The sequence below is a fragment of the Diabrotica undecimpunctata genome, chromosome 3 (genome assembly GCF_040954645.1).
Source record: "Diabrotica undecimpunctata isolate CICGRU chromosome 3, icDiaUnde3, whole genome shotgun sequence".
Lineage (NCBI taxonomy): Eukaryota > Metazoa > Arthropoda > Insecta > Coleoptera > Chrysomelidae > Diabrotica > Diabrotica undecimpunctata.
The window spans coordinates 84,514,356-84,530,504 of NC_092805.1; the positions used below are offsets into that span (position 1 = coordinate 84,514,356).

At 36.1% G+C, this 16,149-nt stretch overlaps 1 protein-coding gene across 2 annotated transcripts in view; it reads right to left on the reverse strand.

Annotated features, from left to right (window-relative positions):
- Positions 1-16,149, reverse strand: part of LOC140436986 (RIMS-binding protein 2-like) — a 404,098-nt gene that overhangs the window by 255,629 nt on the left and 132,320 nt on the right. For both annotated transcript variants that reach the window (XM_072526193.1, XM_072526194.1), the window contains 2 exons: positions 10,567-10,736; positions 4,857-5,056 (listed from right to left, as the gene is read on the reverse strand). In XM_072526193.1, the coding sequence (XP_072382294.1) occupies positions 4,857-5,056; positions 10,567-10,736 (370 nt within the window). The remainder of the gene's footprint in view (positions 1-4,856; positions 5,057-10,566; positions 10,737-16,149) is intronic.

Consider the following 16,149-nt stretch of genomic DNA (forward strand, 5'->3'; position numbering starts at 1 on the left):
GTAAATTACTTCGTAGTCAAATTCATCTAATTTTAATCTCCAACGTACTAGTTTGGAGTTGGGTTCCTTTAGGGAGAATAGATATTGCAAAGGACGGTGGCCTGAAAGTATTTTAAATTTTCTTCCAAATAGGTAAGGTCGAAAATACTTAGTTGCCCACACCATTGCTAACATTTCCTTTTCTATTGTAGAGTACTTGGTTTCGGTTTCATTTAGTGTCCTGGAAGCAAAGGCAATTAGTTTATCACTGCCAACTGGTCCATGGGAAAGTACTGCACCGATAGCGAAGTTACTGGCATCTGTTGTGAGGTTAAATGGTTTGGAAAAATCTGGATATTGCAATAATGGCTCATTCATTAATAATTTCCTGCACGTTTCAAAGCATTCTACGAATTCGGGTGTATGTTCGATCTTTGCATCCTTTTTTAAGCATCTTGTTAGAGGTTTTGTGATTTTTGCGAAGTCTCGAATAAACTTCCTGTAATATCCCAGTAGTCCAAGAAATCCTCTTATTTCTTTCGCTGTTTTCGGTATTGGATATTTTTCTATTGCTTCAATTTTCGCTGGATTCGGTTTTATGCCTTCTTGTGTGACTACGTGTCCTAGAAAATTAACTTGTTTTTTTAAGAATTCGCATTTGTCGACTTGGATTTTTAGTCGGGCTTCTCTTAGTCGTTGAAATACTTTTGTGAGATTTACTATGTGTTCCTGTAGTGATGTTGAATATACTATTACGTCATCCATATAGACGAGGCATATTTCTCCTTGAAGTCCCTTCAATACGTTGTCCATCATACGTTGGAACGTGGACGGAGCGTTCTTAAGTCCAAAAGGCATTCTTAAATATTCATAGTGTCCATTTTCCACATTAAATTCTGTTTTGGGAATGTCTTCTTCAGCCATCTCGATTTGGTGAAATCCGCTTGCTAAGTCGAGGGTCGTAAAATATTGACATCTTCCCAATTTGTCCAAAATATCGCTAATGTGAGGAATTCTGTATCGGTCGTCAATTGTCTTCTCGTTGACCTTTCTATAATCTACCACTATTCTCCACTTTATTTTACCGGATGAATCTGGTTTCTTTGCCACGACCCAAATAGGCGAGGACCATGGCGATTGACTTGGTCGAATGATCCCTTGCTCTAACATTGAAGAGATTTGTTTCTTTACTTCTTCCTTGTGCACATACGGATACCGGTATGATTTCGTATATACAGGCTCCTCATCCTTGGTTCTGATGTGGTGTTTAACTTCGTTAGTAAAGCTGAGAGGAGTGTCTGGTTGGTGAAATATATCGGAGAATTTTCGGCATAGGTGGCGAACTTGTTCCTCTTCTTCTTCGTTAAGATGTTCGGTTTTAATTAAGTCGTCGATATCTTGTCTGTAGTCTGGTCCGGGGGTTGTTTCCATGGAATATATATGGAAATCTTGAATGTCTATTTTATTGCTTTCGAGTGATTCCATAAGAGAAAGATGAATGGGGTCTGACGTGAAGTTGGCAATTTCGGTCCAGGCAAGGTGGTTCTCGGCGTTAGTAAGGGCTTCTCGTACTACAACGCCTTGTACTTTTTGGGTAGGAATAATGATGGTTCCTTTTTCTTCTTTGACAGGAATTTTCACTTGGCTAATAGAATTTGCTTCCAAATGAATGGAATAAAATTGTGTTTTATTTGTTTCGTAATATTTAATGGGGATTGTAGAATCTTTTGTAACTAGAAGCGATTTAGGGAAGATTAATTGGGCTTCGAAGAGTTTTAGATTGTCGAGGCCAATAAGACCATCGAAGGTTTTGTGAAACTTAAAGAGGTAAAATTTCATTTTGCTGTCAGAATTAAATTCTGAAAATGATGGAATTTCGTCACAATATTTTTGGGAATAGTTTTGAAAAATTGATGTGACGACAAAGGGTTCATGTTTTATGTAACTTGGAAAATATGAAGAAGCTATTTCTGGGTTAAGAAATGACTTTGTGGATCCTGTATCGATTAAAAGTCGTAAAGAAGGCTTAGAGATTTCGATGTAGGGTAGCTCCTTCTTGTCGGGAAATGAATGAAGTTCAATTACGTTCCGATTGTTTCTGGTGGGTCCTCTCGAAAATTTACGTTTTCTTCGTATTCGGTTGGTTGATTTTCGTATGTATCTTGCAGAAAATTGTCGTATTCAGGTTCGTAGTAATCATTGTAGTTGGCATTCTCTTCTTGCTCATCTCCGTGGCATTGTATATTGTAAAGTTCTTCTACGGTGAATTTTGGCTGTGCTGGGTAATTTGGTGTAAAATTTTGGCGGCCTCTGGTTGTGGTTTCTGATATTCCACTCATAGGTGTTGGTCTAGACTGTTTTGACTGTCCAGGTTTGGGTGCCCATACATTTGACTGGTTCTGGGTCCTGAATGCTGGAGGATTTGAATTTTGTCTAAATTGATCGAAGTTTTGTTGCCGATGTGGTTGCTGAAACTGATTCTGCGGATAGAATTGTCTCATTGGTTGCTGCCATCGTGGAGGTGCAAAATTTGTCTGCTGGTACAATGGTTTCTGGATTTGTACAGGCATCTGCTCTCTCTGAGGTCGGCGTTCTTGATAATTTTCGCTTCTTCCTGATGTTGAAGGTTGACTTATTTGATTTTTTTGAAGATATCGAACATTATTTTCTTCCTGTACGTATTGTATTGCCGTGGCTAAACTTCCTGGTCTCATTGCTCTGATAACAGAGCCCATTGGTTCTCGTAGGCCTGCTAAGAATGTTGTAAGAGCTTGTTGATGGAAAAATTCTTGTTTGCTCCCTTTAATATCGGCATTTATCGTATGTAATTCTAGGTAATTATTAATACAGCTTAAAAGTCCCATGATTTTTTCGTAAACATGCATAATAGATTCTGTTGAGCTTTGTCTTAAATTTACTAGATCCCTTGTAAGCGAATTTTCGTCTCTCTGGTCTCCAAAATTTTGAATTAATGCGTTTTTTATTTCGTCCCAACTTTCGCATCCATATACAGATATAACTTCCTTGGCTCTACCTGTTAATTTACTGATAATACCATGAAGCAAAAATTTGTTTTGTATATTAGCTGCATTAAGTCTGTCATAATAATGGTTTAGAAGTATTGTAGAAACTTTAATAAATTCATGTAATTCATTTGGATTTCCGTCAAAATTTGGAAGAATGCATAAATTTTTAACGTCAAATTGTGGAACTGCCATATTTTAAAAATTTTCAATATAATATATAGTCAATAGTCAAATCGGTATAGTAATTTTCAATAATCAATATATAAATATATAAATCTTAATCTACTTATTTTCTATCTATTAATCTCTATGTTTATTAATATATAGTATTTATTAAGCTATTCAATTTTGTCTAAATCTGACTCTAAAGTCAATCTAAGGACTTAGAGGAGATATTTTTAAATTACTTTAATCTTTGTGTTATTCTATTCAAATCTTTCTTTTATTTATCTTCTTATTTAGCTCTGATTCAATCTAAGGACTCAGAGGAGTCTGATTTATTAAGAATTCTTTCAAAATCTAATCTTCTTAATTCTAAGTAATAATAAAATCGCTTACAGGATAAAGATGATGCCGATGTGCATTCCTTTGCTCCTGAAGGCTTCTTCTAACTTCTAATTCTCTAATTCCCTCGGGTGAACTCTGCAGACGGTTTCCCTGGGGCTGGTTCTTGGAACAGTGGACAAACACTTAAAAGTGACGAGGATCTATAAAGACTCTTCCACTATCCTACTGACTGCGCCAATTATGAATGTTCTTGGGAAAATCGCTTTTTTAAAAACTGAACTTCACAATTAAAACTTTTATTTCGACTTACAAAGATTTTAGTAACAACATTAATAATTTAAATCAGACTGAAAAATATTGATTTTAACATAGTGTTTTTATAATTTATTAATTGCTGATCTTGCTGTTCAATACGTCGCAATTTAGTCCAGAATGTTCAAGAGGTAGCCCCGTGTTGGAATCCACGTGGTGGAACTATCTGGATGGTAGCGGTCATTGTACTGTAACTCGCGTCTCGTGTGAAAAGCTCCATTTGAGTCTATGTAATATCTGCGTCTCGGATACAGTATCCTCGTCTGAAAAGGGGCTAAGGGACACTCAGGTATCAATAAATATACATTATATTAGGTAACCGGAAATTTAATAGCAAGGTGTTGAATGATCTCCAGCAATAGACGCACCATAGAAGATAGGCTTTAACATAAAATATCAAAAGATAAAAATTATAAAAACTTAATTCCGAGCCAACTTATAAATAAATAAGCAGAAGTATAAATTCGTAGAAGTGGATGGTGTATAGAACATTATAGAATACATAGCTAAATTTAAATGAATATACGCAGGACTTATCCCCAAAATAAGACAGATGAAACAAAAAATTCCTTTCTTGAGGAGGTATATATTCATCAATGAAGAAGAGAGTTTATTATTCATGTCTATAATTCTCTCGTGCAGAAAGATAGTTTGATTATATATAGATTCTTCTATTCATTGATCTAAAGAAACTCTTAAGCAAATTGTAGCCAAAATATGTTTTCTTTCTAAATTCCTTTTTTATTTCTTTTGTCCAACAGCCTCGTACTGATTGGAGATAATTTCAGGTCATTATTTTTAGTAAGACTGTCATGCCATATATGTTTTTTTTTCTCAGCACCTTCTTTTATTCACTTAAATATTTTCCTTTCAGCTTTATAAAAATATTATATTAGAATATTTTAATATTATCTAAAATATAGTAAAAATAATTACTTAAACAAAAAATATTCTGTCGCTTTATAAATAATTATGTTTAAAAATCCCTTGTGTTTCTAAGATACATCTAGACCACAACCTACTCTAACTTACCCAAAGTTGTAGATCGACTATGGTCTAACTCAGCTAATATTCTGTTATCTTGTTCTATTTTAGCCATAATTCGTTCTATTTCTGTACCTTTATTGCCCCAGGACTGGCCACCCATGTTGCTGGATATCTGCATGCCCTGTACACTCGTGCCCATTCGGCCTCTCTGTGTTGATGCTAGTTCTAATTGCAGTTCTTCACACCTGAAAACAAGAAACGCAATACCGTATTCCATTGAAATTTACTAGAATATCTTAGAAAAAATACAAAAAAACTTTCTAATTTTTTAAATATCTAGTTCATTGTAAAAGCTAATTATCTTTATCAAGCTGAATTTTCTTCCGACCAGGTTAGCACCTTATCTGAGGACTATAAATACAAGGATATGCCTCGGACGGATCTACTGAAGACGATCAATTCAAGTAACCGGCCAATGCATAAATGAAAAAAAGAATAATATATGAAGGATAGGTACTTGGAATATCAAATTTCTGAATACAAGAGAACAGAAACTCAATAAAAAGTTCACTGATTTACAGATGCACATAATGTGCTATCCAAGTGATTACAAATTAGTAATGCGGAAATTACGAATGAACAAGTGTATATTCAACACGAACCCACAACCAGAATACATCACAAAAATATCAATTGAAAACCTACCAGACGGCCCAACAAACTTCTTTCTTCTTCCTATGCCGTCCCCATTAACGGAATTTGGCAACCAATAAACTACTTATGTGAAACGAGACTAACAGAATCCATAAACAGGAACCGAATCGCGAAAGATGATGTATTATAGAGTAGGGATAGCGAGGAATGATTAAAAATAAAAACGAATAATTTATCGTCGAAAAAACATTAAATAGGAATAAGAAATTTCACAACAAAACGTCATGGTTCTGTAAGGAAGTAAAAGAAAAATGTAAAGAAATGAAAAAGGCATATCTAGATTACATAAATAATTATACACCACATACATAAAAAACTATAAGAGAATTGGCAACAAAAAATTACGCAACAATCATGACAGATCAATTACCACTCGTACTAAAGATTCGTCAACAAAATATTACAGAGCAATAAAATTTCCAAAGAATGAAAAATAAGCGAACTAATCCTGATCTTTATAGGTGGCAATAAAGAACGGGAAAACTATAGAGGAATCAATATAATAAACACCACGCTAAAACTAACGACAAAATTTTTAACCAAATTAATAAATGAGAGAATGTAACATGAGGATGAATAACGGGAAAGGTTTCCGAAGCGAAAGGTCATATAAAGACGCAGTGTTTGTTGTCAAACAAATCACGTCAAAGACACTACGAAACAACGGCGTTGATTATTGCTTTGCTTGATTGACTTATAAAAGTCTTTGACAGAGTAAGACTGAAGGATGATATTTATTTTTTATACAATAGACAACTTCTATTGGGCATCATTAAAACAATCGAAGATATATACGACAGTGGAAGTAGACGCTGGCACTGGGAGTATATATAACGCAGGGAGACCTTTAGAAGATTATAAGCCCTATACTCTTTTATTTCATAATGGATAAAATAATTAAAACCATAAAGATTAGAAATAAAAAAAATTACTATTTAAAAACCGACCAGATGTAAAATAGAAATTGACGGACCAGCATTAAACATAATACGGAAATTAACTATTTAGGTATCACACTCTCCAGTTACGATGATGTAGAAAATAGTTAAAATACAAATACATAAAGCCAATAGAGTAGCAGGTTATCTAAACAATACAATATGGAGGAGAAAATATAGTAGGATGGAAATTAGGACAAGAATTTAAAAAACGGTTATAAGAGCAATAATGGCATATACGGCTGATAAATAAAAAGAATACTAGAAACAACATAAATGCGACAAAGAAGGTACGATCCTGAGGCATCGAAAAAGAAGTAACGAAATTAGAAAAGCATGCAAGATGGAAGATGTAGAAGGCTGGATACTGAAGACACTGAATAGGAAGAGAGAATGGAATAATTATATAAGCAGAATAACAGACGATAAGAAGAGAAGATAAAAGAACTCTGGGCGGACAACGAAAAACATGGAGCGGCAATATAAGATAGAGGCATAATTCAAGAAAAAAGAAACAGGCAGAATGGACTAATAAGAAGATAGAAGAAGAAGAAGAAGAAGAAGAAGAAGAAGAAGAAGATGAAGAAGAAGCTGAATTTTTCAAATTAATATGCAGAAAAAGCACGTATTCATTCAATGTTTATTATTAGTGGTCACTTACGAGTCCGAATTTCTAAGCATAATGCTTATGGTAAATAATAAAAACAGGAATATTTTCTTTTTATATTCAAAAATGTTATTTGATACCGGTTTTTTATGCTTTTTTTTTAATTTGTATTTGGTATTTTTTTCAAAATTTTGTTATCATGTAAAGCCGGTCACAAAATATTAATTAGTAATATCGAAATTTTTGCTAATCTTTATTTGTCAATATATTCGCCCATATCTATGCACATATATTTAGATGCTTCTGAAATTTCCCCGTCCGCATTGAATATTTGTGAATTAAATTAAAATACCAAAACAAAAACTGACCGTTACTAAATGGATAAAGGAATTAAAAGAGTTAATACTCAACAGAGTAAAGATGGTAAATTATTTTGTACAGCATGTGTCGGATGAATGTAATCTGCGAAAAATTATGTTAATTACGTTTACAAGGAAACCATAAAAAAATTAAAAACACTAGTAGAGAACAGTTATATCTGGTTTGCTGTGGACGAGACTATAGATATTTGTGGAAGGAACGTCGCCAATTTTATCATTGGTGTAATTCGCGAAGAAATCTTGACAAATGGTTATTTAGTGTGCTCAAAAGAACTAGAAGCAATAATTAATAATACAGTTTTAAGATTCGTAAATGAAGTTTTAACAAATTTTTATCTTCCCAAGGCTGTGCTTACCAATAAAATAGTATTAATGTTGTCCAATGCTGTGCCATATATGATCAAAACATCATCAAATCTTAAAGTGTTTTATTCAAACATAATTCACTTGTATGACTGTATGTGTCTAGTATACGGCCTGAATTGCGTTGCTGAGACTATATGGTTGTAATTTCCACTTGTTAACGAGTTGGAAAAAAATGGGAAAATTTTTTTATTAAAGCTCCTTTAAATGTGTAACTATTTAGAGAAAGATTGCCTAACATTTCATTGCCACCTGAACCAGTATTAACCCGGTAGGGTACATGGTTAGATCCAGCTTTATACAACGACAAATATATCGAAAATGGCAATAGCTTTGTATTGAAAATTCAAGATACTGCTAGCAGATCGATAAAAGATTGTCGGTGAGGATGTTTTGCGTGAAAGATAATTACAAAATAATCTTGCTTTTATTAAAAGCAACTTTTGTTTTGTGAGTAAAATAATAAAATATTTGGAGAAATAGTAAATGTCATTAGTTAAGTCGATTCAAAAAATAACAGGTTTGAAAAAAAGATGGAAGGTATCCCTGGAAAATTAGTCAGATAGTATTAACAAAGCTCAAAGATATACTAACAAAAAACGAAGAATTTAAAAAGATAAAGAAAATATTTTTAATTTTAAATGAAGAACAGGTTGCAAATATAAATATGGATCCTGCAGTAGTAACAATAGTAGTATAAGTAGTAGTAGATCCGGTAGTAGTATAAGTATGCACTGATAAGTTGATAATCAGTATGGACGTTGAAAGGTGCTTTTCGATTTATAAGAGTGTTTTGAGTCACAGTCGCCGAGATTTAGTTATTTCAAGCTTTAAACAAAAATCGTATGTTCTCCTTTATCTAAGGAGTGTCAATTTTTTTTGTTTATTCTATTTTGTTTTTCAATTTATAGTAGGTTCTTACTAGCTAAACTTAGAAATTATTATATAATATGTTTTAGCCTAATTTTTGTAAAAAAGCTGGTTTGTCAAAATGTATATGCTTTTTTTTCATAAAATCGTTATGATTTTTAAGCGCCTTTTTCGCGTTTTTTTTATGCTTTTAAATCCGACCTCTAGTAGTCAGCATGAAAATAAAACAAAAATTATTTCAACAAATAAATGTACATTTTTTTATTGAAGTTACTTCACTATTACATGGTTTTGTGTGAATATAGTTCAGTCATTGGATAAATGTTCATCAGTATTATCTGTATGAACGAGTTAAAATATCTGTGAAAATTAGAAGCAATTTTGGAGTACCTACTGGTGGTAAATTGGCGGAGTGTATGATTCGAGTGAATTTGCGTTAGGGACTTGTCGAGCATTATTTAATCTTTTGCAATCTTTAAGCAATTGTCTTCCATTGTTTTGGTCTACTTTTTAATCTACATAATTTTTTATAGAAAACTTATTTCGGTGTTTAATATCGTCATAAAATAATCTGGAAGTATTGATACTATTTTCAAACCTAATCGATATACATATTATTTAGCCAAAAGTCATAATCATAATTTTTTTAATATTTGTAATAGATTTTTTTCGATGAGGTACTTCGTAATTTACTATTTTTAGTATTAACCGACTGGGTAACACAATAAATTTGTCCATTACTGATATTAGCGGTCTCGATTACTCCAAATTCTGGATCGTTAAAAAAAAAGAATTGTTTTATATGAAAACTGAGCTAACAATTATTGGTGGTAATAGTCTGGAACTACCTTGAAAAGAAAAGGGTTGTCTTAATAGTTCTGTTTTATTTGGCGAAAGAATCTTAATGCATACCTAATGTGGAACGCCGCGTTAAGGTTCGTGTCTTGACTCGCTAGTAGTTTGTCGTGAGATATACTTGCAAGTAATATTACTTTATTAATTTAAATTAATATACGATAAAAGTTAAATAAAATGTTTATTGTTTGCTATAGCGATGTTTACATGCACACATTTAAATTGATAATTCTACAAAAATGTAACAACTTATAAAAATGGATAACAAAATATCGATAGGAGTGTAGTAAAAATCCATCTTAGCATCTAACATTGTACCTTTTCAATTTGGGCAAATTTCCAAGGTCCGCACATACAATTTACAACTGTCTTTCTGTGAAAACATCAAAAGTACCAACCAAAAACTATTCACAAACAATAGCCAGCTTATTACTTTTTCTTACTGTAAATTTTATAGGAATTTAAAGATAAAGAATTAAAGATAACAATTACAATTGTCGAACTTTCTACTACACTATCGAACTGTCGACTACTACTGTCGAACTACAGAAATGTATAACAACTAATATTTTAATCCTTTGCAAATATTTTGGGGAAAATAAATTTACCAAAGAAACGTCAAAAATTATTGCTTTTCCAACATCAGCTTTGCTCCAGAAGTAGGTAGGTACATGTCACCTGTCTTATTATGAAAACAATATAGTCCCAAGTATTACTGATATTTGTTGTCATAAATTACTTTAAGATTTAGTCATTTCACTCTCAGATTTTGTTTATTTAACTCGTCCATTTAAGTACATACGTAGGCACATCATTAAATATGTTATTATACGGTTAAATCGTGCCAAATACCAAGATTTACTTCATTATAAAAGTGACTTGGTATATTTTATAATGACACATGACTAAATAAAATCCCATTAAGCAAAACATTATATTATTTGAAACATAGAATTACTCTGCTTTACAATGAACGATACATATATCGGTTTTTCTTAGTTTATAGAAAACTAAAATATATATACTACCTCACTGTTTCTAGTGCCACTTTTTTTTCTAATTCCCGTACTCTGGATTGTCTTGCTTCGAGTGTTTCTGGACCGCAACCTCTGAGGGCCTGAAGGGCATCTGCATGCTGTCTTTCTAGGTCGACCCTTCTGGCTTCCGCCGCCCTAAGTTGCATTTCCAAGTCCATACCCTAGAACAATAAGACAAATTAAATCGAGTGTGTCATAGAATTGAAATCAAAGATATAAACGGAATTTATTTTATATTCATTTGGTTTAATAATTAAATTACTATACTAAGATATAATATATAAAATACTGAAAACTACAGTTTCCTAAGTTGTTGAAATTAGAAGAAAAATTTATTTTTCTAACAAAATGTATTAACTTCTTACTAAATGTATACATTGGTTTTATGTTAATTTTAAGTAAAGTCGAACAGGTATCTCGTGAAAGAGCGGTCCAGCAAAGCCATTCGTGCAGTAGACGTTATCCAGTGAAGTGCTAGATATTTTTAGACTGTTTTAGACTAAACATATTGTACCTTAGAGTTGAAATTTCCCTAACAATGCTTAAAATACGACATCCATACGGAGCTGCTCGATCTTTCATAGGCGCCAATATGGTATTATAATGTTGTGAATTTATTAAAAGGTTCAATATTTATAACACTTACGGATTTAATTTATTTCTTTATTTATATTAACTTATCTGACAATAATTTATTATATCCGTACGTACAAATTCGCGAGCGCGGGTCTTGAGTATTAACTGCCCTCCATATAAAAATGTTGTATTTATATACGAAATCCTGATATACTAGAACAGCATCGAAAGATCGAGAAGCTTGGCCGGCTCATTCACCATAATTTTGGTTCTAGACTTCCACCGAAATTTCTACAATAAAACAGAATAATTAGTCATAAAAGTTAGGCCAGTATATTTATCGTAACATTGCCCCCCTCTTAAAAGATGGTTCCTCCTGGAACCTTGTCGGGACTGGAACCGGAACTGTATGCTGGTATCGGCAACTGGACCCTCTTTTACAACTTCCAGTTGTATAAAAATGACAAGGGACGGTTTTCTCTCCGCACCAGTAACTATGCGGATTGCAACAGACTAACACCTGGACTTCGGTGTCTTTAAAGATCTCCTCCACCATATTTCGGATAACCCTCCAATCTAATTGGCGGCACTCCAACTTTGGCATGGCTAACTTTTGCACGTCGGACTCTAGTACGTGCCCTCTCAATTGAAGTAAGGCTTCCCATACATCTCGGTAGGTAGGTTGGTCACGGGCAGTGTCTTTTGTTACCAGGTAGAAAAGGTAACGTGATGCATCTTGGAGTTTCAAGGTTTTACCGGACGCTGGCACTTGGCATTGAAGTTCTGCAACTCGACCAAACTTCCTTCGAAAGACGGATGCCAACCCTGGTGCGTCTTTGATACTGGCCGGGATGGTAAGGGCCAGCGAGTAGTCATCGGGGAGCGCGAGTAGATCTTGCTTTTCTTCAGTGGTAACACCATGTCTCGCTTTACCGGTACCTCCATAGGCACCCATGAATTCCTCAAACGTGAGGTCAGACACATCTTGGACTTGGTTTACTTCCACTTCTTCATCTACGTCGTGGTCACCTTCGAAAGATGCCAACCGGTTATGGTGTACTATCATCGGCTTTCCCCTCGGAATCTTGCTTATTCGGTAGATGACATCGTTGATCTTCTCCATGATGAGGTATGGACCTTCCCAAAACTGCTGCAATTTGGGAGAACAACCTTTTCGCTTCTTGGGATTATACAGCCATACTTTGTCGTTCTTCTTAAAGCAACCCTTTTCGGCTTGTGTATCGTACCGTTTCTTCATTCGGTCGCTAGCGATCTGAAGGTGGGAACGGACCAACTCATGTACATCGTCCATTCTTCTTCGTAATTCGATCACATAATCTTCACCTGCTACATCTTCTCCAGGTCGACACCCAAACTCTAGATCACAAGGTAGTCGCATTTCGCGTCCGAATAGGACTTTCGCTGGTGTCTGGCCTGTTGATTCGTTAACAGCAGATCTGTAGGCCATTGTGAAGAACGGAAGGTATTGGTCCCAGTCTCGCTGATGATCGGACACCATCTTTGTCAAATATTTGCCAACTGTCCTATTCATCCGTTCTACCATACCATCAGATTGCGGATGATATGCTGTAGTTCTTGTTTTCTTCATGCCTAGTCTATCACATATTCCTTGGAATAGATCGCTTTCGAAGTTCCTGCCTTGGTCACTATGGATCTCCAAAGGCACTCCAAATCGGCTGATATATTCTTGGATCAACTTATCTGCAACGGTGGCGGCCTTCTGGTCTGGAAGTGCGTAAATCTCGACCCACTTAGTGAAGTAATCCATTACTACCAACATGTACTTGCCCCCATTTTCACTTTCTGGAAATGGCCCTGCAATGTCCAAAGCTATTCTTTCAAACGGGCTTCCAACATTATATTGTCTCATAGGAGCTCTCCTTTTCCGGTGAGGCCCGTTACTCGTAGCACAAATAGTACATTTCTTACACCAGTCTTTTACGTCGTCGGAACTGTTCATCCAATAAAACCGTTCCCGAATTCGCTGAAGGGTTTTCCTTACACCAAAATGCCCTCCCGATGGACTGTCGTGTAACTGACGAAGTACTTCGGCTATTCTGCTCTTTGGGATCACCAACTGTCTTCTCTTCTCTGAACCGTCATCATTTTCCAGGACTCGTTTAAGCAAGCCATCTTCGATGATAAATGAGTCCCACTGGGCCCAATACGTCTTAACTACTGAGCATAGGTTTGATATTTCCTGCCAAGGTGGTCGACGGTTTTCCTCTTTCCATTTTCGGATTTTCTGTATAACTGGATCTCTCTCTTGTTCTTCCCTTATCTTAGTAGGCGTCCAGTCGTCGTTGACAATCGTCGTTCTTAGCACTGCCGCTTCCTTGGATTCCGTTTTGTTGCAGTGGGGACACTCTGCTGGGCATGGCCTTCTGGAAAGAGAATCAGCGTTTCTGTGGCTAACTCCGGCTCGGTGCTCAATCTTAAAATCGTATTCTTGGAGTCGTTCGATCCACCTGGCTATCTGACCCTCTGGATTCTTAAACTGCATCAACCACTTAAGGGCGGCATGGTCGGTTCGGATTAGAAACTTTCTGCCATAGAGGTATTGATAGAAGTGCTCTACTGATTTAACTACTGCTAGAAGTTCTCTCCTCGTGACGCAATAATTCCGCTCAGGTTTTGAAAGAACTTTACTAAAATATCCGAGGACTCGTTCCTGTCCTCCTTGAATCTGAGACAGCACTCCTCCAATTCCCACATTACTTGCATCTGTATCTAAGATGAACTCTCCTTCTGGCAGTGGATACCCTAAAATTGGTGCTGTTATTAAATGCTTTTTCAAGGTCTCAAAGGCATTTTGGCAGTCTGTATCCCAGCGGTAATCTCTTGCTTCCTCCGTAAGTCGCGTTAATGGCTTAGCGATATCTGCAAACTTCTTAATAAACCTCCGGTAGTAAGTACATAGTCCAAGAAAACTTCTCACTTGATGTTTGTCAGTTGGTTTTGGCCATTCCTTAATGGAATCGATTTTTCCTTTATCCACGGCCACTCCTTCTTTACTGACTATATGACCCAGATAATTGACTTTACCTTGAAATAGCTGGCACTTCTTGGGGTTTAGCATCAATTGGGCAGCTTTAAGTCGATTAAAAACGTTTTCTAAATTCCTCAAATGATCTTCGAATGTCTCCCCCAAGACGATTATGTCATCTAAATAAACCAGGCATGTTTTCCAAGATAACCCTCTCAACACATTTTCCATAAGCCTCTCAAATGTCGCAGGAGCATTACAGAGTCCAAATGGCATAACGTTGAATTGCCACAATCCAGATCCTGTGGTGAAGGCTGTCTTTTCTTTATCTACTGGGTCCATTTCTACCTGCCAGTATCCAGACTTCAAATCCAAAGTAGAAAACAATTTACTTCCAGCCAATGTGTCCAATGTGTCATCGATCCGAGGCAGAGGATAACTATCCTTCTTGGTAACGTTGTTCAGCAAACGGTAATCCACACAGAACCTCGTCGTTCCGTCTTTCTTCTTAACCAGGACCACCGGAGAGACCCATGGACTCGTAGAAGGTTCTATCACCCCGTCTTTCTTCATTTCCTGAACAATCGTTTCAGCTTCCTCTCTTTTTGCCTGTGGTAATCGTCGAGCTGTTTGACGAATTGGCTTAGCATTACCAGTATCAATTTTATGCTTAACAACGGTAGTTCTTCCCGTTTTTCCTCCTTTCGGTACGAAAATATCACGATACTGCCGAAGAAATTCCCTTAATTTCCTTTTCTCCATCTGGTTTAGAGACTGTCCTGCAACTGCAACCATTTGGTCGAATTTGTCGTTGGAATTATCAGATGTTGTCGCCTGACGGATTATGGATGTCACAGGTACACAAGTTCCTACTTTTGTCTCTTTCTTTATGGTCACTGGGTAGTCGTTGACATTGATAAGTCTCACAGGAATTTCCTTAGCCGAAGTCACCAATTCCTTTCCAATTATGATTCCACGGCCAACCTCATCGTCGTGGTTCCAAGGCTCCATCATAACAGGTCTCCCTTCGTCCACAAGTCCCTGTAGCCGCGCTACTATGATCGTTTCGCTTCTCGCAGGCACGACTGTATCTTCTGTAATGGCTGCTTGCACAGTGTTGTCATTATGTGGATGGAGAAATACCTCCTCGTTGCCAACTTTGATTACCTTATTCTTAAAATCCAATTGGAATCCATGCATATTCATTACGTCCATTCCTAATATAACATCCTCTTCGATGTCAGCAACTATAACAGTATGGACGAACTTTTCTGCTCCAATTCCCAATTGTACCTGGATTTCTCCATGAATGTTGGCATTTTCACCTGTAGCGGTCCGAAGTCGCAACCTCGTTGGTAACAGTTTCTTTCGGCTGTTTAGAACTGTCGGGCGTATAATGGTTCTGGTCGCTCCGGTATCCACCAACAACGTATGCTTTTTACCATTTATGTCTCCATCTACATATACACTATCTTCACGACATTTCAAAGAAGCTATTAGTATAAGAGGGTCTTTGGAAGAGTTCCGGGTCGAAGCTGCCTCCCTAGGGTTGACTCGTTCTGGTTTTCCTGATGGTGAGTTTCTTGATTTTATGGTCTTCTTTTTCTTGCATGTCATGCTTTTCATCAAATTAAAGAGCTGGTCAAGTTTATCTTCATCTCCTTCCTCTTTTACAGTCCTAACTTTACTGTACCCGCCAGAGGCCTGCGTAGCTGACTCGTATTCGAGGGCGGCGGATAAGACATCAACCAGCGTCTTGTGACGAGCTAATCGTAGTGTTCTCTGCATTTCATGATCACGAAGACCATCAATAAACGTTTGAACGGCCAATTTTTCCATCATGTCTTCGGGAGCTGTTGGATAAGCATATCGTACTAATCTGGCAATATCTACCTCATATTCTTGAAGAGCCTCATCTTTCTTCTGTCTACGATTTTTAAGCTGTGACTGATATACATGCTCCAAATGTTCGTGGCCATATCGCATATTTA